The sequence below is a fragment of the Exophiala viscosa genome (genome assembly GCF_022695815.1).
Source record: "Exophiala viscosa unplaced genomic scaffold EDD37scaffold_1, whole genome shotgun sequence".
Classification (NCBI taxonomy): domain Eukaryota; kingdom Fungi; phylum Ascomycota; class Eurotiomycetes; order Chaetothyriales; family Herpotrichiellaceae; genus Exophiala; species Exophiala viscosa.
In genome coordinates, this window is record NW_026944353.1 from 3,551,223 (window position 1) to 3,572,879 (window position 21,657).

The 21,657-nt window shown below is 51.3% G+C and overlaps 10 protein-coding genes across 10 annotated transcripts; 5 read left to right on the forward strand and 5 right to left on the reverse strand.

The window, feature by feature from the left end:
- Positions 1–4: 4 nt before the first annotated feature.
- On the reverse strand, positions 5–2,640 carry EDD37DRAFT_67154 (C2H2 type zinc finger domain protein). The gene is made up of 4 exons (XM_062819416.1): positions 2,453–2,640; positions 2,372–2,387; positions 1,729–2,315; positions 5–1,678 (listed from the first exon to the last, which is right to left on the reverse strand). The coding sequence occupies exons 1-4, from the start codon at positions 2,546–2,548 to the stop codon at positions 116–118; spliced, it is 2,262 nt and encodes a 753-aa protein (XP_062675656.1). The 5' UTR covers positions 2,549–2,640; the 3' UTR covers positions 5–115.
- Positions 2,641–2,821: 181 nt separating this feature from the next.
- On the reverse strand, positions 2,822–4,643 carry EDD37DRAFT_617805 (salicylate hydroxylase). Its single transcript, XM_062815768.1, has one exon. The coding sequence runs from the start codon at positions 4,430–4,432 to the stop codon at positions 3,080–3,082; it is 1,353 nt and encodes a 450-aa protein (XP_062675657.1). The 5' UTR covers positions 4,433–4,643; the 3' UTR covers positions 2,822–3,079.
- Positions 4,644–4,947: 304 nt separating this feature from the next.
- EDD37DRAFT_67186 (uncharacterized protein) lies at positions 4,948–5,899 on the reverse strand. The gene is made up of 3 exons (XM_062819432.1): positions 5,451–5,899; positions 5,296–5,345; positions 4,948–5,215 (listed from the first exon to the last, which is right to left on the reverse strand). The coding sequence occupies exons 1-3, from the start codon at positions 5,578–5,580 to the stop codon at positions 5,045–5,047; spliced, it is 351 nt and encodes a 116-aa protein (XP_062675658.1). The 5' UTR covers positions 5,581–5,899; the 3' UTR covers positions 4,948–5,044.
- A 319-nt stretch (positions 5,900–6,218) lies between these two features.
- On the forward strand, positions 6,219–7,082 carry EDD37DRAFT_604647 (phenazine biosynthesis protein PhzF family; the record flags this gene model as incomplete). The annotated part of the gene is made up of 1 exon (XM_062814756.1): positions 6,219–7,082. The coding sequence occupies one exon, from the start codon at positions 6,219–6,221 to the stop codon at positions 7,080–7,082; it is 864 nt and encodes a 287-aa protein (XP_062675659.1).
- A 331-nt stretch (positions 7,083–7,413) lies between these two features.
- On the forward strand, positions 7,414–9,312 carry EDD37DRAFT_67322 (uncharacterized protein). Its single transcript, XM_062819475.1, has 2 exons — positions 7,414–7,711; positions 7,774–9,312. The coding sequence occupies exon 2, from the start codon at positions 7,806–7,808 to the stop codon at positions 9,135–9,137; it is 1,332 nt and encodes a 443-aa protein (XP_062675660.1). The 5' UTR covers positions 7,414–7,711; positions 7,774–7,805; the 3' UTR covers positions 9,138–9,312.
- A 1,177-nt stretch (positions 9,313–10,489) lies between these two features.
- Positions 10,490–12,127, forward strand: EDD37DRAFT_645512 (kinase-like domain-containing protein; the record flags this gene model as incomplete). Its single annotated transcript, XM_062817639.1, has 1 exon — positions 10,490–12,127. One exon carries the CDS (start codon positions 10,490–10,492, stop codon positions 12,125–12,127), a length of 1,638 nt encoding a protein of 545 aa, XP_062675661.1.
- Positions 12,128–13,513: 1,386 nt separating this feature from the next.
- On the forward strand, positions 13,514–15,960 carry EDD37DRAFT_604650 (uncharacterized protein; the record flags this gene model as incomplete). Its single annotated transcript, XM_062814757.1, has 4 exons — positions 13,514–13,727; positions 13,786–14,022; positions 14,099–14,797; positions 14,894–15,960. 4 exons carry the CDS (start codon positions 13,514–13,516, stop codon positions 15,958–15,960), a joined length of 2,217 nt encoding a protein of 738 aa, XP_062675662.1.
- A 50-nt stretch (positions 15,961–16,010) lies between these two features.
- On the reverse strand, positions 16,011–17,781 carry EDD37DRAFT_617814 (Alpha/beta hydrolase family-domain-containing protein). The gene is made up of 2 exons (XM_062815769.1): positions 17,003–17,781; positions 16,011–16,953 (listed from the first exon to the last, which is right to left on the reverse strand). The coding sequence occupies exons 1-2, from the start codon at positions 17,437–17,439 to the stop codon at positions 16,131–16,133; spliced, it is 1,260 nt and encodes a 419-aa protein (XP_062675663.1). The 5' UTR covers positions 17,440–17,781; the 3' UTR covers positions 16,011–16,130.
- Positions 17,782–18,019: 238 nt separating this feature from the next.
- Positions 18,020–20,665, forward strand: EDD37DRAFT_557642 (uncharacterized protein; the record flags this gene model as incomplete). The annotated part of the gene is made up of 3 exons (XM_062813718.1): positions 18,020–18,187; positions 18,241–19,998; positions 20,045–20,665. The coding sequence occupies 3 exons, from the start codon at positions 18,020–18,022 to the stop codon at positions 20,663–20,665; spliced, it is 2,547 nt and encodes an 848-aa protein (XP_062675664.1).
- EDD37DRAFT_67351 (WNK lysine deficient protein kinase) lies at positions 20,274–21,548 on the reverse strand. Its single transcript, XM_062819482.1, has one exon. The coding sequence runs from the start codon at positions 21,326–21,328 to the stop codon at positions 20,762–20,764; it is 567 nt and encodes a 188-aa protein (XP_062675665.1). The 5' UTR covers positions 21,329–21,548; the 3' UTR covers positions 20,274–20,761.
- Between the last annotated feature and the right edge of the window lie 109 nt (positions 21,549–21,657).

Sequence of the window (21,657 nt, forward strand, 5' to 3'; positions counted from 1 at the left end):
GCCAGAGAAATTCGTTTCGTCCTCCCAAGTCCCCGCTCAAAACAACGAACGTTAGACTGGTAAATGGTCATTCGAGGAGGTCCCTCATCAGGCACGGCCAACACGGTCTGTGAACTTAGTGACACAGCGAGATCCACCGCTCAATCACGCTCTCCATGTCATAAGCCACACCCCACTGTGCAAAGAGACATCGAAACAATTTCTGAATCGAGTTCAACTCGTACAGGAGATTCCTCGACGTGACGTTGGCCCCATACAGTACATCGCCACGAACATACCGCGATGTGTCGGTCTCCGTCATGGTAGTTGAAAGGTCAGACATCGCCAAGTAGGGGTCATTGGCGCAAGGATTGGCCCTCATGTCCAGCAAAACATCCTGCCACATGACCGAGCAAGGGATTTTGAGTGCAGGCGAACCGGCCAGCGCGAACACAGCGTAAACAGTTGCCGTGGCGAAGAGTGAGCTGGGCATGTGGATTGCGTGGGCTCGGCCACGGGGCAGTTGCTCCACAATTTCCTGAATGGCCATGGCGTGGAGCAGAGCGATACGCGCTGCTGGTGTACTTGCCCAGGAAACCAGGTCCAGTGGTGTCTTAGCAACCTGCCCGCTTCGCCAGATGTGCTGCGTGATGTCGTATCTTGAGCATAAGTTGCGGCACAACAATGCCGTATCGACCACAGTGTCCAGGCAGATCGAGTGCCACCGGAGCAAAGTCTCGAGACGATCTGCTGAGGAAAGTGAACCGTTGAGCGTGACACTTTCATAGACTTGGTTCAAGGCACGGCGCACTTCCGGTCGAGTGGGGACACCAACGGCCGTGACTTCGTCGCAGTCATCGTCGGAGATGAGTGATTGCAGACCTTCGAGGATGACTTTGTATGAGAATGCGGAGAGCGTGGCATCCAGCCACCGTGCCTCGTTGACGGGGTGGAACAAGCGACGCAGGATGCTCCGGAAGGAAGTCGCAGCGTTCAGGGAATTTTTGGTTTGCATGTAGGAGATCCACTCGTCGGCACTGGACGCTTCGAACGCGGCTTCACCGCTCGGCAGACCCAGGGCGTTAGTCGCGTGGCGTACCGAGGTTGGCACACCGGACATTTGCGAGATCAGACCGTCGAGCATGTAGTGTGCCAGCAGGGCACGCTGTTGTATCTCACGAGCCACCCAAGTTCTCCATTGATGCTCCTTCTCTGACTCAGGTGCGTCCAACGACGGAACTGCTGTCACAGGATAAGACTCGCAGTCAAACATTCCACAGCGGCGGCCCCAGACAAAGCCTAGAGAGTGGAAGGCTTGGCTGGTGGATCTTATGGCGCGGTTCTTGGAGAGGGCGCCGTAGACCTGGCCCAAGACAGCCGTACTGATGAGCTGGACACCGTCACAGGCATCATACAGCCCACGATGAGATATCAGGCTCTGCCATGACGTCGCCATGGCAGTGTGAGCAAGGCGCCACAATGCTTCGCCCTTGGCCACGGCGTCCTTCGGACCAAGATATAACGAACCAATCGCAATGGCATTGAGCAGAAGTGGATGGGTGCAGTCCCGGAAGACGAACGTGGCACGGTGTAGGACGGGGAATGTGGGAATGAATTTGGCGAAGAACATATGTAGACATTCGTCGAGAAATACCGACGTGATCGAGGTCGATTTGGCTGCTGCGGTGACATCGGATGACTGATGTTGTTAGTCAAACAGACACGACATCGGGATTGTGGGCGGATAACCCAAAGCTGGAGGGGACGTGGTTCATTGCTGGAGCTTACCAGGTTTGAGACCATCTTGCTGACATCCTGCACTGCTTGGCGGTTCCCGCCCGAAGGGATGGCTCCTATCGACGAAGGTCTTTCATCGAACGAGCTCGGTGTACTCCCAAAGGGCACGTCGCTGGTAGATGGTGAGGCAGAAAACGGAAGAGTTCCTATAGGCACCTGCCATTGACTGGCAGGGTCTGCTGACATGATACTCTGGAACAAGTCTTCGGAGTCAGGCCAGATAAGATCATAATCCAAGTCTAACGGCTGAGTGGCCTGCTGTGGGACAAGCGAGGATAGTGCCACGGGGGTTTGGAATTGCTGCTCCTCGGAGACTGACGTAGGGAAGTGAAAGTGATCAGCAGTCGTGTTGACGGGTTGTTCGTTCAGGTCAGTGCTTCTCATGCTCTCAGGGGTGACGGGCTTGTCGACGGATGCAGGAGAGGCTGCATCTTTGGTAGCTCGTCGACGACTATGCAGCTTGTCATGGCGGGCGAGAGAGTCTTGCCGGCTGAAAGATCGCTGGCATTCTCTGCACACGAATGGTTTGGCTCCGGTGTCTTTCAGAGATGCTATTTAGCTTTTGAAGCATGCGTTGTTTCGATAAATCACTTACGACTTCGCTCATGGCGCTAATATACCATTGATGGTCAGCGTGATGAGTCTTTGCAATTGAGATGGAGACAATGCTTCATACCCTTAGATGTTCTCCCTTTGAGAAGGTCTTCTGGCAGAATCGACATTGCAACGTGTGCAGTCTCGCCTCGGATCCAATAGCAAGAGCAGTGGCCATTGTCGCGCCGTGTCGCGCTCGTACCTCGATTCGCGTGGTTAGCAGTAAGAAGTGAATAGTTCAATGTGGAGGGGCATTCGCGGGGACTTTAGAGGAGGAGAGAAGAGAAAGGGAGGAAAGGAAGTAGCAAGAGGAGAAGTGATTGTGGGGACTTTGTGGGTGGATTTGGTGGGTGGCAAGAACAACCCGGCATAGAATCAGGCATTTGATCCGGCAGCGGTGCTCGGGCCCAGACCCTGAAGAGGAACAACTATGCATGGTTTACTCCATCAATTAGCACGATGAGTATTATGGATACTCGGTAACATGCTTTGCATATCAGATTAACGGTTGCCGCGTGGCCGAAGCATACCAGGTACCTATGGCACACGTTGGACCCTTAGTCGGGATAGGTAATGCTATTTCCATAGGTACCCTAACGCAATCGCACTGAGGCTAGGTGGTGACTGGAACAGCTAGCAGATTCGGCGTGACAATTCGTTGATGAAGAGCAGTTCCTTTCACATAATACAAACATGCATACAATACAATTCAAGAGCCGAACTCTTTCGTGGCAACCTCCTCGGCGATCTTCATGCAATCGACTCCGTATACAATTTTCTGGACATCAGCATCCGCCCATTTATCCGGTACAGGGCCTTTGCCGCCCCCAGCCTTCAATGCGGCAAACTGTCTATCACGCTCTTTCTTGGCCTCTCCATCACCAAGATGCATATTTCGACCACTCTGAGCGGCTAACTCGACCAAAGTCTCCGCACGCTCTTTTCTCACATCCTCGTAGATTTTGAGGGCCTTGTTGATGTCTTCTGGGCTAGCGCCTGACGGCAAGTGTGCCAACACCACCGATAGGACACCTGCATCTTCGATGGCTTGGGCTGCACCCTGCGCCATGTGAGGCAAGGTAGGGTGGCAAGCATCGCCGACCAGACCCACGCTTCCATGCACCCATGTGGGTAGCGGTGCATGAACCCTCAGCTTCCACTCACAAACCTCGCCCTCTGGGACAAGGTCCAACATTCGATGAATCATTGGACAATAATCGCCGTAGACCTCAAGCATAGCTTTCTTGGACCCTTTAGTGGTGTAGGTCGCCGAAGGTGCCGCTGCAAAGTTGACATCCGGCTGAGTGGTTGATATGTTGTAAATCTGTTTCCGCGAAACGGGATATGCGATGATATGCCTCTTTTCACCGATCCAGCGGATGACTTTGTCGGCGTCAAGCAGGGCCAGCAATTCCGGGTCATCTTTGAGCTGATCTCGTGTAAGCATGATCCGGTAGGCGGCCTGGGCAGTGTCCTTGACTTCTGCCTCGACATTGAGTTCTTTCAACATGGCCACGCGCGTATTTGACTTGACGCCGTCGGCGCCGAGAAGGATATCGCACTCCACTTCATAGGGCTCACCATTCCGTGGCACGGCCGTGAAGGTGGGCTTGGAACCAAATTTGACGTTTTCGCAGGTCGTTGCGAAGGCGAACTTGACGTTCTTCGACTCACGTTTGCATCCTTCATACAATTCGCCGGCGAGTGTTGCCCGATGACCGACTGTGTGAGGATAGCCATATTGCTCTTTGATGTATTTCAAGTCGATATGGGCCATTTGTTCGTCTGTAGCGCCCTGACGGACTTCCGTTTCGTTCAAGACGACTGCTTCCTCGAATATGGCATTCCAGACTCCGAATCTGTCGAGGATCCGCGCCATGTTGGGCGCCATTTGGATACCTGCACCAACGAAGCCCAGATTCGACGCCAATTCATAGACGGTGATGTCCTTGAAGCCGGCCCGGGCAAGGCCAAGGGCACATGCGAGCCCTCCCATGCCGGCTCCAAGAATACATATCTTCAAAGACTCGACGCCTGAATGCATTTTCGATGTGCTTCCCATTTTTCGGCCCAACCTGATGAGTGATGCACGTTCTTAAGTGCTGCTTTATATGTTGTGAAGTTGTAAGAAAGCTTGCAGATGTTAGGTGAGGTCTCGATCGAGGTCGGCTGATCTCTCTGCCATTACCTCCAGCAAAATGAAACAGTTTCTCTTGGTGATTGCGGGGACGGGAAGTCAATTCGGCACATTAATGATGGCACTATGTGGTATAAGAGGAAGAACAAAAAATGGTATGGCCACGGAGGGCATTACGACGTCCCCGCACAGAGAAAAAAGGAGGGGAAAATACTGCGTGGGGTTCTGATTGGCATTTGCTCGTACTCGGTATGCTTCCCCAGACAATGGGATGGTTATTCCATGGGGAAACAGATCACAGTATACGCCTACTGACAAGAAAAGAGCATGGCAAGTATCGCTGATGAACAGAATTCTTGCCTGGTAGTAGATACATAGACATCGAGCCCTGCTATTCACAATTGTCGTGGGTTAAACAACTTTACACTTCGATAAACATGGACTCTCAGGAGCAAAGCTCGTGACAAGAATTGATACGTGTCTTCCGCCTCCTTATAGCCCAAGATCTCAATTCCGCGTCTCGCTTTGAGTTTGTAATTAGCCCAGGAGCTTCGGAACCTCCTCTACCAGATACTCAACAACGGCATCTGGACCCTTCTGAACCTGCAGACCCTGTGGGATGGCGTGCGTCTTGATCCCGGGAACAATGTCTTTGGCGGTCTGTTGAATCTGTGCGCTCTCTTCGGGCGTCCACATTGAGGCGCAAAACTGGAGATCCCGTGTTAGCATTTGCAACAGGCCCAGTTCAGCTCCTGGAGAAGGAATTTGCAACATCACAGGCAACTCACGAGGACATCCGGCTTGATCTCCTTCACTGTTGGTTCGACTTGATCGATTGCTGTAAGTCCCAAGATGTCAGCCAAATTGTCAAGTCATCAACGGCGCTCCACATCATTCGACAGGGGTAATCGCTGCCTGACAAATGGGGCATTGGGAAACTCACTCTCGCAGTTTGCCATATGCTGTATCGTATATTGATCTTTCAGAGCTTCGACCATACGACCAATGAGCTTCTTCGCTCGTTCAGGAGCGGTATTGACCGTAACCAGCTTGTACGGGCCTTTGGGAGACATGGCGATGCTTTTAGTAAACTCTGAGATCTGGCAGTTCTGGGAAGATTGTGATGGATGATCTTTGACCACGGGTATGATGAGTCCGTTGATCTTGCTCTTTCGCCAAGAGTTGACTCTTTGCTATTTTCTTCAAGGCTTCTTATTTTCAGAAAAGAATACTGGCTGATGCGATTTCTCGATTTTGCAGTTCGGCGAAGTCAAGCAATTCAGCCGACCAAAAGCCGGACATGGTGCCGGTGGACAATACAATACCCGCGTGTGGGGATCACAACAGGGTGCCACATTCTTTTCGCCCACCCATCAGCATATGCATAACACGGTCGGTCCAACGTCTGCAAACTCAGCAAAAATTACGAAAGATGTTTTTGAGATCCTGAAGCGCAAGGCTGAGACTCCGCGATCGAGCTTAGAAGATGCGACATCATTACGGTAAGCATACAATGATTCAACCACGACTGCCACACCAGGGCTCCAAACCCCGCTATGAGTAAGTGATCATAGGGCGGAAGACTGGATCGACTTCGGGGCGGATATCTCGAACCATGTCGGCGATCCGTCTCTGAGAACATTGAGCATGCAGTCGCTGGCAACGAACCGTACATGTCCCTTGCCAGAGATAACACTAGATCATCTTCGTCATGGACGAAACTATCCATCTTGTCAACGTCTTCACATGCAATGGCCAGGGTGGCAACCTCGCTCCCATTGTGCTGGATGCGCACGGTCTCACGGATGCCGACATGCGAGACATTGCCCGCCGATACGAAAGAGAGAGCGCCTTTGCTATGGTGCACGAAGACTCCAAAGTCGATTTCCAACTAAGGTTCTTCGTCCCAGAACATGAGATGGAAATGTGTGGCCATGCCACTGTCGGCACGGCATGGCTCATGCATAATCTGCAAACCACCAGCAAGTCTGTGCTTGACATCAGCACCAAGTCGGGCTACGTGAGCACACGTTGCACTGAGCGGGATGGCCAGACGCTGGTATTTGTGTCCCAGCCTCAGGGTAAGGTCACGGACGTTTTCGAAGACTTTCTGATCGAGGAGATATTGGCGGTCCTACGCATTCGACGCAATCAATTGGCACAATGGCCGATCCGAAATGCTTGCACGAGCCGAATGAAGACGGTCATACCCTTGAAAGACGTTGACACACTGAACAATTTGAGGCCTGACTTCAGTAAAGTCAAGGGCCTCTGCGAAAGATTGGGCTCCACCGGATTGTATCCGTATGCGGTCGTTCAGAGTGACAAGACCCCTATCAAAGTCGAAGCAAGGCAGTTTCCAAAGGCGTCGGGCTACCCTGAGGATGCTGCGACCGGAATCGCAGCGGCTGCACTGTCTTATGCTCTTGCGGCGAGTGGCCAGTTGCATCCCGGTCAGCATGCAATGGTGTACCAAGGCCGTGCGATGGGATGCCTGTCTGAGATCAATGTGCAGCTGGATCAAGAGGGATGCTGGATTGGAGGGGCATGTATGCTGGAGAGCCGCCTAAATTAGGGGTCCAGCATGCCTATCTCCAGAGAATTGTCACCATCTGATTGGGAGTACATCAACGATGGAAAATGAAGTTCTGCAGGTTCGCGACAACGGGTGCAATGCAGCAAGCCAGTCGGGATCCACGATAGAGCTGACGACCTCCCTGTTGACAAGCGCCACACCTCTCTCGTTGTGTGCGAAGGACGTCGAGTTTAGAATAGGGAAACAATACCTATTCGAAGCTGAGGAGCGACATTGGTCAGAAAGTGCCACTTATCTTGAAAATATGGTGATAGGCTTGCCAGCTTAGTCATCAGAATCACACGTTTTGGGACTAGTGCAATGGCGGAGACGAGACTGGTCGTATTGTGGTATCTCCGACTCCCGAGCTTTGGTCCAACATCAAAATCCACGGTCATAGTTATTTTCATAATGATATACAGACACATCGCATCAAGTTGAGCATCAAGTCGTCTATCGTCTCGTCATCCACGACCGAGCAGCTAGACATGGGGGCGAAAATGCCTCTTTTTGACCGATCCGGCGCATTTTCTTTGTCAAGCTTTGTCCGATAACCCAGCTACAAAACCATGGTGTACATTGGCAAACCCTCAAGGGCTTGCGCCCACTGCAGGAGACGGAAACTTCGCGTGAGTTTGTTGTTGCCCATATTAACCTCTCACTAACTGTGCTTGGTGTGACCTTCGTAAAGAGGCCTGTGGTCAATGCGTCCGGGCTGGGTTGATGTGTTCAGGCTATCGTGATCCAAATCAACTGATGATCCGAGACGAAAGCCACGCAACGCGTCAGAGAGCCTCGAGCGGCAGAACAACCTTGAGCGTCTATACAGTCGAGGTACCGTTGCGCGATAGGGCCAGAGCCGCCTTTTTCTCTCATTATGTCGTGGGCCTAGCTCGGACATACAGTGTCCTCGAACGCATCGACCAGCAATCTCCATTGAACAAGCATCTGGCCGTCACCATTGACGCGGTCAGCCTGGCCTTCTTTCATTTTCAGAACTTTTCCGAAGATGCTTCGAAACTTGCTCAGCGGGAGTATCTGGAGGCGTTACCATTGGTGAGCAAAGCTTTAGGGTCCTCTGAAGGGGTAGCCAGTGACTCGACACTGCTGGCAGTATTGCTTCTAGACCTCTTCGAGAAGATAATGAACAACAATCCCAGGTCTACCGAATCATGGATGAGCCATGTCAAAGGGGCATTGGCCTTATTCGACTTCCGCCAGGAGCAGCAACTCGAAGACTATGTGAGCTTCCGGCTTTCAGTTCGCCTTGTGACGAACATGGTAATCAGCTGTGTTGCGGCCGATGCTCCGGTACCTCCGGGCGTAATCCGTCTCCGCCGCCTTATGGAGCCACATATGCTGGAGGATCCTAAATGGCAGGTCACGGGTTTGTGTGCGCAGTACGCAAACCTCCGCGCAGCAATGCTGACTGGAAATCTACCACGGACGGAGGTTCTACGGCGTGCGAAAGCCCTCGACCATGACTTCAAATCCCTTGCAGACAATCTACCACCAGCTTGGGTCTCTGAAAGGGTCTTTCTCCAAAAGCCGTCCGAGCATGTCTTGGAACGATACTACGATGTGTACCCGGATTACTTCACAGCTCAGACGTGCAATGTCATCCGCATCATGAGAATATCTTTGAACGACACGATACGGACAACATACATGGCAATGCCTTCGATGGATGACAAAGACAGTCTCAACTCCCATGGTGCTGTCTTTGCCACACAGATCATTGATACGGTGGCTTCCGAGATTTGTGCTGCTGGGCCACAATTCACGGGAGCCGAAAGTGCCCATACCAGAATTGATGAATTTTCCCCTGTCCGGAAGCTGCATTGTTACACATTGTTGATCCCACTGTACGCGGCTGGCATGTTTGCCAGTGAAAAGACCAACATTCGACCATGGGTTCTGAAACAGCTCAGGCTGATAGCGAGCACTTCTGGGATCAGGAATGCCGAATTGGTTGCCGACATGTTGGAGAGAAGAGATGGCACACCTCTCTGGTCGGTCTATGCTATTCTCGGCAGCTACGCTTTTGCGGCATGAGTCAATCTCAGTCCGTAGGCTTGTTGCCTTGCTGTATCATATTCCAGCTATCCGGGCTACCAATATCGACTTCCAACCTGCAATGGACTCGCATTCTCCGCCCCATGCTATCTGTCCATGCGATCAGCTTGTGATCCACCCCCGGGTTAGCAGCACTTATTCAAGTGTGTGAGGAGAATGGTTGGCATTGGAAGGAAGCTGATATTCTCAATTGAAAGCTAGGAATCTCCAAATTGTCGACGTTAACCAGCTAGCAAACACCGCCACGAGCAAGGCACCAGCCCCTTTCAAAAGCCCCTGGGTCGCAAGAGCACCATCTGCAAGGCACTGTTGTTATCGCCCAAGCCATTCACTGCTGGACTTTGTCTTGTCCTGTGTATCGCACCAGCTGGTCTTTTGTCGCGCGGCATGTCTTGCACTTCTTGAAGACGATTTTGTTACATGTTGGACACCATTGGCAGTGGCCCTTCTTGCCGCATACAGTGGTGTTGAAGGCATGGACGCCGTTGTCGTGGTTGGGGCAGTGATGACTGCCGTTTTTAAAGCCCCCCATATTGAGGTATTCTTTGTAGGATTTGAAGTTTGTTGATGCTTGCGGGTGTTTTCGATATGATGTTCGCGTTGACAGAGCGCAGGCGATGGCTTCGGTCAAGGTTGATAGGAAGGGTATGTCGGTGTTGAAAAGATTGAACAGCAACAATGGGCTTCAAAGGATGGGCAGGCGTTTGAGGCATTGTCACTTCGAAGGTCAAATACGGATACACAACGAAAGGAGCAGTGACAAAGACGATTATTCTGGGATACCACGATCATAGAGAGTGTCTAGGACAACGCAGAGGCGGTGAGGCCGAAAGTGAAGACATCTAGTCGTGCGTGATGTTGTGTTGTCCACGGTGCTTCACCATCCATCATCCAAATGATGGGCAGCATTCATATCACGCAAGGCTGAACCACCGCTCTAGACGGCGACATCAATTGCCCGCTTACGAGGTACAACCACAACGAGTTCGCAATTCGTGGGCTGTGGGTACGGCGGAGGTGTGTCAGTCGCCATGTCTTTCTTTGTCCAAGCACGTTCAGGCAAACAAACAATAGCATTTGCCGTTCAAGCGGATGCCTAAAAATAACAGGACACCGAGACAAAGAGGATCGTTTGTTCAGAAACGAAAACGGAACTGCCTCTCCCATAGTCTGATACTTCACTTATTGTCACCCTTACCATCACTGTGGTGATTACCCTGGCTGACTGCTCATCAGTCTTCACTGCCTGAAGAAACTGGCTTTGACAGCTTTTCTGTTTTGGTCTTCTTACCACCATGTGTATTCTCCCAAAGGTCATCACTTGTATCATCATGGCGTCCTCAATTCCTCTGAGGCGTACGAAAGGTGTTGTCCTTCTTCTTGCAGGCTCGGCTGCCCTTCTCGTTTACCTTGCCTATCGCAGTACTCTCACCTCCAAGTCAAAACAATTCTCCTCCTCAACCGGTACCACAGACGAATCGCCTGCACACGAGTCAGCGAAACGCGAGCAGTCTCCAATCCAAGCCGGATCCACCCCTGAAATACACATTGGTGTGGATGGCGACCCAAAAGCTGTCGCTACGCAGAAGAACGAGGACGAACAGGAGGATGGAAATGAGGAAAACGAGGACGAAGAGTCAGATTGTGACGACTTCGAAAAATTCCGGCCTATCATGGCTGCAATTGACCTCGACAAGGTCAAGCATGCCGCCCTGGAAATGCGCGCTCGGCAACGACCTTACCACAATGCCGACCGGGAAGGCGATGTTAATGGGGCACTCGACTGTACCATCGCAGAAGAACTTCATCGGGGGTCATTCAATCTCGTCTACGTTGTACAGTGGTCGGACGGTCTGAAATGGATCCTGCGGGTCCCGGGCCATGGACTGGAATTCGATGCGAACGATGTCACCCGCATGAACACTGAATATCGCACAATGGAATATATCCGACAGCATACCACAATCCCTATTCCACAAGTTTTTTCTTGGGAAATCAATTGCGAAAGCATCGGAGTACCCTTCGCATTCATGTCTTTTGTCGAAGGGGAGCCATTGTACCGTGTCTGGTACGACAAAGACAAGTTCTCAGATGATGCGCGGTCGAAGCTCCTGTCAGACTTAGCTGCCTACATGTCACAATTACACAAGCTGGAGTTTCCAGCAATGGGTATGCTACAGTTTCAAGACCCTCTGGCGCAGCCAACGGTTGGGCCTATCTACGCAAGAGAAGTCGAATTCTTCCAGGACGGTTGGGGCAAGCATCATGTGGAAGGACCTTACACATCAATATCTGACCACCTGCTGATATTACTAAGCCGGTGTGAACATCGCTCAAAAATGTCACAATCCGAGGAGCCCCTTTTCAAGATGATCATCGAGTCGATACCGAAGTATCTCGATGGCAACGGGAGGTTTTATCTATCTCCGGCCGACTTCAACGTTCAAAATGTTATGGTAAACGCAGCTGGAGAGATAAAAGGTATCATTGACTGGGATAATGTGACAACCAAGCCAGCTGCTTTTGGCTATGCCCGATATCCACTCTGGCTTACTCGAGACTGGGATCCTTGTTCATGTGTATTCAACTGCGAAGACGATGAGTGCACTGAAAGCAAACCTCAAGAGTTTCTCAGGTATCGACAACATTACGCCGCAGCCTTTGCAGCCTGTTCTCCGAAAGATTACGACCCGATGATGACCAAGGCTTCCCACATACTCGGAGCCATCTGCATGGCATTGGAAAGCGAGATAATGAGAGATGGCCTTCTGCACCAAATCATGGCTTTTGCTTTCGGCGGCAAGCCTCCATTTCTTTTGAGCGACTACGTGAAGTCATATGTGGCCGACGATACAGCCGACAAAGACAAACTACTCAAGGTTGCCTTTAGTAGAATGTGGCAGGAGTATGGGGAGTGGGAAGAAGCGGAGGAGCGGACATGTCAATTCTTGCGCGAGGAATTTGGATGAGGGACAAGTTTACTGTGGTGATGTTTTTAAAGGATGGAATCTGCATTTGTATCAGTGTCAGCGTAGGATTGTCTGCTGAGAGGAGAGGTCATTCGTAACACAGCGCAATGACAGGGGGCACCCATGACAGGTGATGTCTGAATCAGAACATTGATTCACTTGTGAATGCATGTAGAAGTACTTTCCTGAATGAGTATCCTTTCGAGAAGGTCAATGGGATACCACATTTTTACAGGCTACTGTAGTCTTGTTTACCTGACCCTCGTTGGTCTGGGATCAGCCAATTGCACAGTGGAAGGACATTTCTAGGGGTTGCAACTTCCATTCCGGCACCAGGATTATGCCCCAGTAACTTTTCCGTTTGCTTTGTTGACGTTCCTGCTTCTATCACCATCAAGGGAAACAATTCTCGCCAACCACCTTCCATTCGAGACTCCTACAGGTGGGACATCATTACTCCGATGCGGCTCATGTCGAAAGGACAGTTTCGTTCGTCAGCCTCATGCCCTGCGTCAAATTAGCAACACCTCACTAGGCCTCCCTAGCCTGCTCGGACCAATGCCAGTCACGCCTACGATGGCCTAATTCTGAAGCGCCCAAATCCGCAACCTCCTGGACCTGACTGAAGTACAATACAGCGCAGCCAAGGCATGTTCTCAATTGCCTCACAACCTCCCGCCACGTTTCAGCCCCAACCAGGAAGTGACCGCCATCATCCCCTACACATGCTCTCTGCCATCACCAGTGGGCCGTCTAGACACAAGCTGTAGATAGCTATGCACGGCAGCTGAAGAGCTTTCTCTGGGTCCGCGCATGTGGGTGAAAAGAAAGGGTCTGTCGTCACCAAGGTTCCAACATCCACAGCAAAGAGGTTCCCCCATGCTCCTATGCATGTCGTCGCTCTGCTCCTCTCCAAGCGCCACGCCTGGGATGAAACGAGCACTATTGCGAAGGACGAAAGTCAAAATATACAGGTCTTCATATGAGCATATCCCGCCCCCATTTTCTTTGGGGCTGGATTCATACGCGACATGTCCCACGAACTTTTTCAGGTAAGGTCATCGTCAGGCCACCCATCACAGGCGAGATTATCCACAAGCCCCCATATGGACCGTGTAGGGGGTCTCGTTGCCACCAATAGTCGACGAATCCCCATGATACTATCTTGGTCAGTATAGGGTCGAAACTCTCCTGTTTACTACTTTATACACAGATTCACCCGTGCTGATGGTCTCGGGCACTCTAGCCAGACCCAGGAGATGGTGGACACTCCCCTTGTTGGAACAGTTCCTATTAATCCAAGCATAGCTATATCCTTTCGCCGTTGCACAGATCTGCTACCTTTGCACTCAGGAGCATGAACTAGTGAGTCTTTAGCACGCCTGAATGACGACTCCACGATATGAACCCCTCGGCTTCGGCGTAGGTGGGATGGGCAGTATAGATGGCAACATCACGACTACTCAGGGCATTGAAGACAGCACCAGGGGTCCCGCCGAGAAGCAGGGTGTCAGATTCTTTGGACGCTCCGTGTCGAACAACGCCGATGGGAGTTTTGCATACACCGGCTTTGACGGAGATGTACCTGCTCGCACTACAAGTGAGCACTACCGCCGTCTTTCAACCTTCAAATGCTGATTTTCTTTCGGGACGTCAAGGAACGGGGAGCTCGTTGTACAGAGTTGCCTCATCGGCCTGGTCCACTTTGTCGGCCACCGTTTCGAGAGTCAAAGTGGACGCACCTTGGAAGCACGAGTTTCTCGAGAAGCACGGAACTCCTCCATCCGACACCGTCCGGTACTTTGACCACAGACGACAGCGCCGAAGGTTGTTTGCCAACAGCAGTTTGCAATGGGTTTTTACTGCCTTGGTCTGCGCTTCTCTTGCCGCTCTCTGTAAGTATGCCTTTTGTCACACCCGCGTCCTTCGTCATTCTTTCATTTGGACTGTAAGTCTTCTGACCACTTGCAGTATATATTGTCTCCAAGGCCGCTAATGGAGTGACGATCTCTCGCAAGCACGCCTTCAATGCGATTATCACGGGCTTATCGTTGATCCTGGGTCTCAATCTTGCCTCTTCGATGAAGACGTATGCCAATATGCTCCGTTGGAGAATGCTGGCTTCTGGATATCGGACACTGGATGAGTTCGAAAGCATCTTGGAGTGTGAAAGCCAACGAAAGACACTCACAATGCTATGGACTTGCCGCACTCGCGGCCGATGGCTTCCCAACAAACTTCAAACCGCCGCGGCCGTGTCACTCTTGATCAACTTGGCTCTCCAGGTCTCCACGGCGTTGCTAGGTTTGACCTATTCCATTGATGTTTCGGATGAGTTTGTGAGACTCCGTTCAGGCCTCGTCAGTATTGCGGACGTCAGCTACATCGGCACCACGAAGACAGACGCCGAGTACCAAAGCAACCAGAACAGCAGTGCGTCCGTATTGGCTCAAGTGGGCGTGGCGAATCAACTGGGCATCGAAGGCCAAGACTACACGGTCTTCACCACAGATTATGGGAGTGACGCGACCGGATCCGCCGACAACCAGATCTTTACCGATCCGGAGTCGTCGCTTTACTGGTATCGCTTTGTTGACCAGAATCCGTTGTCAAATGGTCTGTCAACGGCGTCTGATCGAAAGGTTAATGCAACCGCAACGTGCAAATCATGTAAGTCTTACACATATATACCTACTGGTACACTTCTGCCTCAGTGGCAGTACAAAATTCCTTCCAGTGGTTCGAACTGACGATTTTGATGTTCAGACAAGGTCATATACGGCGGTGAGGCTGGGTTTCAAACGACCGATGAAAGCCTAATGTGGGACGTAACCTATGTCGATGATGAGGGCAAAGATATCAGCTTGGTCATTCCGGAGCAGGCGACTGGTGCGACGACCTGGATGTCGAATGTAACCACCGATTGCGGTGATCGCTGCACACAAGTCTTCGCCCTGCAGACCGCGGACAACATCACGAGCGGCGTCCCCGTCCCGCGCTTCTGGTCCTGCTATACATATGTGTCCAACGTGTCCAACGTCAACGAATACCCCACTCCGTCTCACTACCAGATGCCAGATGCACAGGCACAGATCCTGGCTGGAGCAATCGGCTGGTCGGGCATTCTGACCGACTACACCGACAGCGACGACGCTAATCTGCAAAGGGTGCTGTACCAGGCAGACTCGGAGTGGAGTGCACCGGACAACATATCAGAGGCTGACATGGCGCGACTGCTTATGAAGTTTACGGCTGGGGCCATTGCGGCTCTCGACGCGGGTGGACCACGTCTCAACGTCACGGGGTACACACCGGTATCGATGCAATTACTCAATGTGCAGTGGAGGTTTGCTGGAGCTCTTCTTGCCGGCATTCCCGTTGCGCAGGCGTTGATCCTAGCACTTGTGATTGCATTTGGAGATCGGGCAATTATCAAGGACGGCAGTCCGTTGTCGACGGCCCGTCTCTTGCGCCCGATTGTAAATAAGCTGGGCGACACGGGGTGTCTGTTGACTGGCGAGGAGATCGCGGCCAAGTTGGGCAATTATCGCGTCATATATGGTGTTACAGATCCTGATGGGACCTTACCAGCTCACGGTGCCGGCGATGATGGCCAGGTCAAGCATCTTGATCTGCTGGAGGAGACGGAAGGTTTGGGTCGTACCAAGGGACGAATGCCTATAGGTAGGTATGATGGGAAGGTGAAGTATCCTTCTGCTGCGATGGACGAGACGGACACTTTGTTAGAAGTGGGAGATGAGGAGAGGGATACCGCAGGTAGTGACGAGGTGCATTGGACTAGTCAGCGTAGGGAGCGGAGGATGAGTGTCTAGAACTGTCATGACACTTAGATTTAGATGTCTGTCATGAGGGAATGAATGGTACGATATATTATGCAACAAATCTTTCACTGAGTGTCAATTGAATCTATCATCTCTGGCTGTTACTACGCAGGACGACCAGAATCGGGTCTAGATTGGAGACAAAAAGGGGCCCAGAAACACTATAATTTCTCCTTCGTGGGTTTCCTCATCGGACCACCTAGCGCCTTCTTCCACTGTTCGTCCACAGTCTGTTTTTCACGAAGTGATTTAGAGCCCCAGGTACGATTGTGCTCGTCTTCATCGTCTTTCCAAATCTTCATTTCGCTGCCCAACCACGCGGCGGTATGATCAGCGGTTCTGTCGACAGCCTCCATGGCAATGAGATGTCCGACGTCTTCGAACAACACACTACTTACCCGTCCGGCAGGTTCACCTCCACTGCCACCAACACCGACTCCAGTGTAGGCCATCTTGGCTTTGCAGGCGTCGGGCGTGCCCACGTCGGATTTGCCGCCAAATATATATAGGACACTGGGGCGTAGTTCTTCAAGTCGGAAGAATGCTTGCGGGCCTTCGGAGCGGTAGAACGGGGTAGTGCCAGGGAGAGCGGAGTTCAGGTCGGCATGTGTTTTGCGATTGACGGGCTTGCCGTTGTTCCCGTACCCTTCGTAATTGGGGCGCAAGAATGTGAAGACTTCTTGGTGGAGAGGGGTTGTTAACGTCACTTTGGGTGGCTCTTCCGGGTGGAGGTATGTGGGCATGTCGCGGAGACCGTATTGTACCCAACGATCGAGAACTCTCGGGTCCCAGGCTTGATAGAATTTACTTGATTTGAATGATTTTGCGGCTTCTTCTCGGGATGGCCATACCTCGCGCCGGAAGGTGGAGAGACGGGCGGGACTGGGCCCAATATGCGGCGCTACGCTGGAGTATATTTGGATGACGGGGTCAATGAGGATGAGCGTGGTTAGGAGGCGTGGGTGAATGTAGGCGAGGTTGACACTGGTCATCGTTAGTATGGACTGGTTGGGCAATGGAGAATGAGCCGTACAGATGATTTCCACCCATTGAGTGGCCTACGCCTATCAGAGGTCGAGGCATTTGATCTCGCATTGTGTTAATCATATGAAGCAGATCTCGAGGATGGTCGTTCCAGCCGGGATCGTTTCCCAGCTGCTTCTCGTTCAAGACGCTGCTTTGACCTTGCTGCGCAACGTCCGCGATCCATATGCTTCTGATGCGAAAGCCGCTTTTCTTCGACCGAGCGTGGATATCGTCCCATAATGGCTCATATAGCTCTTTTGGAAATGCATTCGCATGCGCGCCTATTATCGTCACATCGCCGGGTTGAGGATTGGGATTATCCTTGGGTATATATTGCTTGACAGCCAAATGTAGTACATCCTCTTGCGAGCCAGCCAACGCTCGTGGGTATTCTCGAACGTGTTGACTTGGAATCTTGTGCTCGACGATAGTAAAGGACGACATTTTCTAGGAGGGTTTCACCAGCTATGCGCCAGTGATTGAAGAGGAGGCTCACATCGGCGGAGTGCTTTGATATGGACGGTGTGGACTGTGAATGTAATTGCCGGGTATTTGAGCCTTATGGAGTCCCGAACGCCGAGGTTCGTGTAACCTGCGGAGTGGATGTGGAGGGCGCATTGCCGCCATTTCGTACCATTGAAGGGCCTTCAGTGACTGCTGTGAAGCTCATATCGTCCAAGAAGAGAATCACTGTAGCTGCCACCATGATCTCGGTGTCATTGTCGAGCATTAGACAGAGGAAAGATACAGACTTTGTCAATTGCGGCTTATTAAGGAGCAGACGGTTTACTCAAAATGGCAGCGGTGGAAGGCCTAAAGTGAAACCTCGTACTGTAAATAGAGGTCACATGTTTTGGCGGCGGCAATTCGCGTCATTTAGAGTGGCCCTCCATTCTTTTAGCTGTGACGCGCCTGCCTGCACACCAGAAACTCTTGAACGCGTTCCGCGCTTTCCATACAATACACACCACCAGCATTCACATCACTAAGATATCTTTCCACCACATGCGTAATGTGATTGTCAATGACGAACGCGATATTCGATACTTGCAGAAGCCTGATACGTAGTTTTGTCGGCACCTCAGATCCGGTCGAAATGGATGAAGAACATCCGCAACGTCAAGGTCTCTTCGCTCAATGCACTTTCGCCATCGTACGATCCGCGGCCTTTACAGCCAAAGATGCAGAATCGGTACGCCAGACGCTGTATCATGTTACTTGGAAGATTATGGCTAACCTAAACAGCTGGCCAGTGAGTTGAGACTGCACGACGGAGAAGTCATCATCGACGATTACCCAGAGAACAACCTCGACCTCACTGCCATCACTCACGTTATTGCAACAACCTACGACTTCCCAGACTACAATGCATGCTGCGATCTCCTCATACCCGTCGTCAAGCCTTCATGGGTCTTACATTCTCTTGCCAGAAACAAACTGGGAAATCCGCGGCAATACAGCCCGGATCCTCGATATTTCATGTCCGATGTGGTAGCTTGTGTCTCTGATCTCCCAGAAGGCGACTCTGATGCGATCGCCGGCGGTATTCTTGCCATGGGTGGCCTCTTCTCAACAAAACTCACCAGCCAAATAACTCATATAATAGCGCTTACCATGGATTCAGAATCATGCGTCAGCGCACAGAAGAGACATCTCGACGTGAAGATTGTGTTGCCGCACTGGGTGGATGACTGTCTGAAACTAGGGAGGAAGATTGATGAGCAACCATACCTGCTGCCAGACCCAGAAATCTTGAAGCCTCCGACCAACAAAGCACCCCTGGCTAAGCGGAAAACCCAGGTTGAAGGGGCTGTCGATCCCGATCCATCTCAGCAAGATCGCGAACCGGCTGCGCCTCGAAAGCTGGAAAGAGTGTTCAAGAAGAAGACGGTGATGCTGTCAAACGACCTAGGCATTTCACCATATCTTCGTGGTATCTTGGAAGAAATCGTCAAAAATTCTGGTGGCAAGTTGACAGATACCGTCACCAAAGCTAACATGTTTGTTTGCAAATATCGAGAAGGGCAAGAATTCAAGGTTGCCTCACGATCGGGCAAAGACGTCGGAAATCTGGCATGGCTATACTACCTCATTCAGACCGACGAATGGACATCACCTCTACGGCGTCTTTTACACTATCCTATCGCAAAAGATGGCCTACCAGGATTTCCCGGCTTGAAAATCAGTCTTTCCAACTACAGCGGAGAAGCTCGAACATATTTAGAGAACCTCATCAATGCCACTGGCGCCGAGTGTACGAAGACTTTGAAGCAAGACAACACCCACTTGATAACGGCACATAATCTGAGCGAGAAATGTGCTGCGGCGAAAGACTGGGGCATACATATTGTCAATCATCTCTGGCTGGAAGAAAGCTACGCCCAGTGGAAGATACAAAGCATCACTGACAACAGATATACACATTTTCCCAAGAGGACAAACCTTGGCGATGTGGTTGGTCATACTCAACTGGACCGCAATGTTCTCGAAACTTGCTTCTTCCCTTCTGATGATGTTGAAATGACAGATGTGCCAGAACAAGCCCCAATGCAGCAGGCGAACGAGAACACCGTCCCCACAAAGAATTCGAAGCGAGTGTTGTCAGGCAAGGCTGACGCAACAGAACAATCGAATCATGTTCGAACACCGGCACCTTCCAAGTTCGTGGCCACAGGCAAAGAAAACATAACGCCCTCAACGACACACAGCCGAAAGTCAAAGGAAGTTGCATCAGCCCGCTTGCATGAATTGACGCCTGACATACTCTTGTACGAAAAGGAGAAGAAAAGAGTTGGTGGTGTGGTTTATGGAGGCCGACGTAAGACTGACGAGGATCGAGTGGTCAGCCGGAAACGATCTGTCGATGAGGCAGAAGACGTTGACATGGAAGATGAGGTTGATGTCAAGAGGACAAAACGTGGCAATGCTGCGCCCTCAATGCATCTTGTAATTTCTGGCTACAAGAAGTGGACTGGTCATCCGAAGCTGGAAGATAATGACAAGGTAAGCAAGCCAGTCTTATGACTCAAAGGTCCTACTGACTTTACAGAAACGACTTCGAAACCTGGGTATAATATGCACAACGGACTCCAGCAGGGCGACTCATCTTGCTGCGCCGCATATTGTCCGAACCATGAAATTCGTTACCGCTCTGGCGTACGCGCCACTGGTCATATCGACTGATTTCATCGATGCCTGCTTGGAGGCAAATGAGTTTCTGGATCCAGAGGAGTTCATCCTAGAGGATAAAGAGAACGAGAAAAAGCTCGGTTTCTCTCTTCAGTCGTCCCGAGAACGAGCCAAAAGCAACGACAACCAGCTCCTTCGAGGCCGGTGGATTTACTGCATGGAAAACATTCGCGGTGGCTTTGAGACGTTCAAAACTATCGTGGAAGCCAACGGTGGACGCTGCATGCTGTGGCGTGGTCGGAAAGGCACAACAGTACCGTCTGGTCGAGCCGACAGCGAAGGTGTCGACGCTGATGCGAATATTGAAGTCTACCTTCTGAGTAGTGAGGAGGACCGCACCCAGCAGAAATCGTTATGGAATCGCTTCAAAGAGATGGCCGAAGGGAGTCGTAAGGCCCCTCGGATAGTCGCAGCGGATTGGATGTTGGAGAGTGCAATGTCTCAGCAAGTGCTCTCAATCAAGGAATACGAGCTTGCATGAAAGCGTCGATCCGGTGGTTGTATGTGGCTTCAATTTAGCGATGCATTGCAGTTCGCCACAATTGGAGTTGCTGCTTGTTGGTCAGGAGATGCTGGCTTAGAAGAACTTAACACCTTGCTGATCCCCCGTGCCGAATACTTGGGCTTTTCCCTTCTTCACCAACGTGTTGAGGCTCTTGCGAAGAACGTCCATATCTAACCCATGAAATTCTTGTTTCTCTGTGGCTTCCCCTTCGACGAGTTCATATAGCGTCAAGACTGTCCCCTTCTGACCTGTATCCTCGACCCAGGTGGCAATGAGAGTGGCCCATTCCTCAGGCTTGCGCCACCATATCCAGGCTTCGGACTTCTCTGATCCAAGCCATTCTGCCCGCTCATCGCCTTCCTTGCTAGCCATGTAATCGATTACTGCTTTAGCATCTTTGAGACTCAGACGCTTCTTCAGTGTTGAATTGTGGAACAGAGGAGTATCAAGTGCCTCGATGATTGTGAGTTTGAAGATGTGATGATGCTTGCAGTATCTTTGTAGGAATAACGACCACTTCTTGAGCTGGGCTTGTAGGGTCAAAGCGTTCGGCTGGGGACTGAAAAATGGCGGAAAGTTGTAACTTCTCGGAAAGACAAATTCAGCGGGATTGGCTCCTTGTTGCGAATTCACTGCCATTATGCCGTCCCGGTGAATAATGACTCTGCTTGACTAGGTCTTCATGTCTCGTAGTCCCTGTCAAGAGATAGTGTATCAAGGACTGGCCCGTTCACAGCTGTAGTAGACCGGATCTTGAACGACTACGCTTGGTTTCTTCTTTCTGAGACCTCAGCTTGTACTCTGACAGTAACAACGGAAGAAGATACGTTGGAAGTCTGTGAATGAAAGAGTGGTAGACATCCACTACGAAGAAGATGAAGGCATGTTGATGTTTCTTGGTGTGGTGAATGTTCTTGCCGAAGATCTGCCGGGTGAATCTTTGTCCAATTTGAAAGTCGCGCCGCATC

Coding starts and splice junctions, on each gene's coding strand:
- EDD37DRAFT_67154 (XM_062819416.1), bottom strand. CDS start 2,548: ATGGCCACTGCTCTTGCTATTGGATCCGAGGCGAGACTGCACACGTTG. Junction 1,679..1,728: donor CACGTCCCCTCCAGCTTTGG/GTTATCCGCCCA, acceptor TAACAACATCAG/TCATCCGATGTCACCGCAGC.
- EDD37DRAFT_617805 (XM_062815768.1), bottom strand. CDS start 4,432: ATGGGAAGCACATCGAAAATGCATTCAGGCGTCGAGTCTTTGAAGATA.
- EDD37DRAFT_67186 (XM_062819432.1), bottom strand. CDS start 5,580: ATGTCTCCCAAAGGCCCGTACAAGCTGGTTACGGTCAATACCGCTCCT. Junction 5,346..5,450: donor GCATATGGCAAACTGCGAGA/GTGAGTTTCCCA, acceptor TGGGACTTACAG/CAATCGATCAAGTCGAACCA. Junction 5,216..5,295: donor AGATCAAGCCGGATGTCCTC/GTGAGTTGCCTG, acceptor CGGGATCTCCAG/TTTTGCGCCTCAATGTGGAC.
- EDD37DRAFT_67322 (XM_062819475.1), top strand. CDS start 7,806: ATGTGTTCAGGCTATCGTGATCCAAATCAACTGATGATCCGAGACGAA.
- EDD37DRAFT_617814 (XM_062815769.1), bottom strand. CDS start 17,439: ATGTCGTCCTTTACTATCGTCGAGCACAAGATTCCAAGTCAACACGTT. Junction 16,954..17,002: donor TCAATGGGTGGAAATCATCT/GTACGGCTCATT, acceptor AACGATGACCAG/TGTCAACCTCGCCTACATTC.
- EDD37DRAFT_67351 (XM_062819482.1), bottom strand. CDS start 21,328: ATGGCAGTGAATTCGCAACAAGGAGCCAATCCCGCTGAATTTGTCTTT.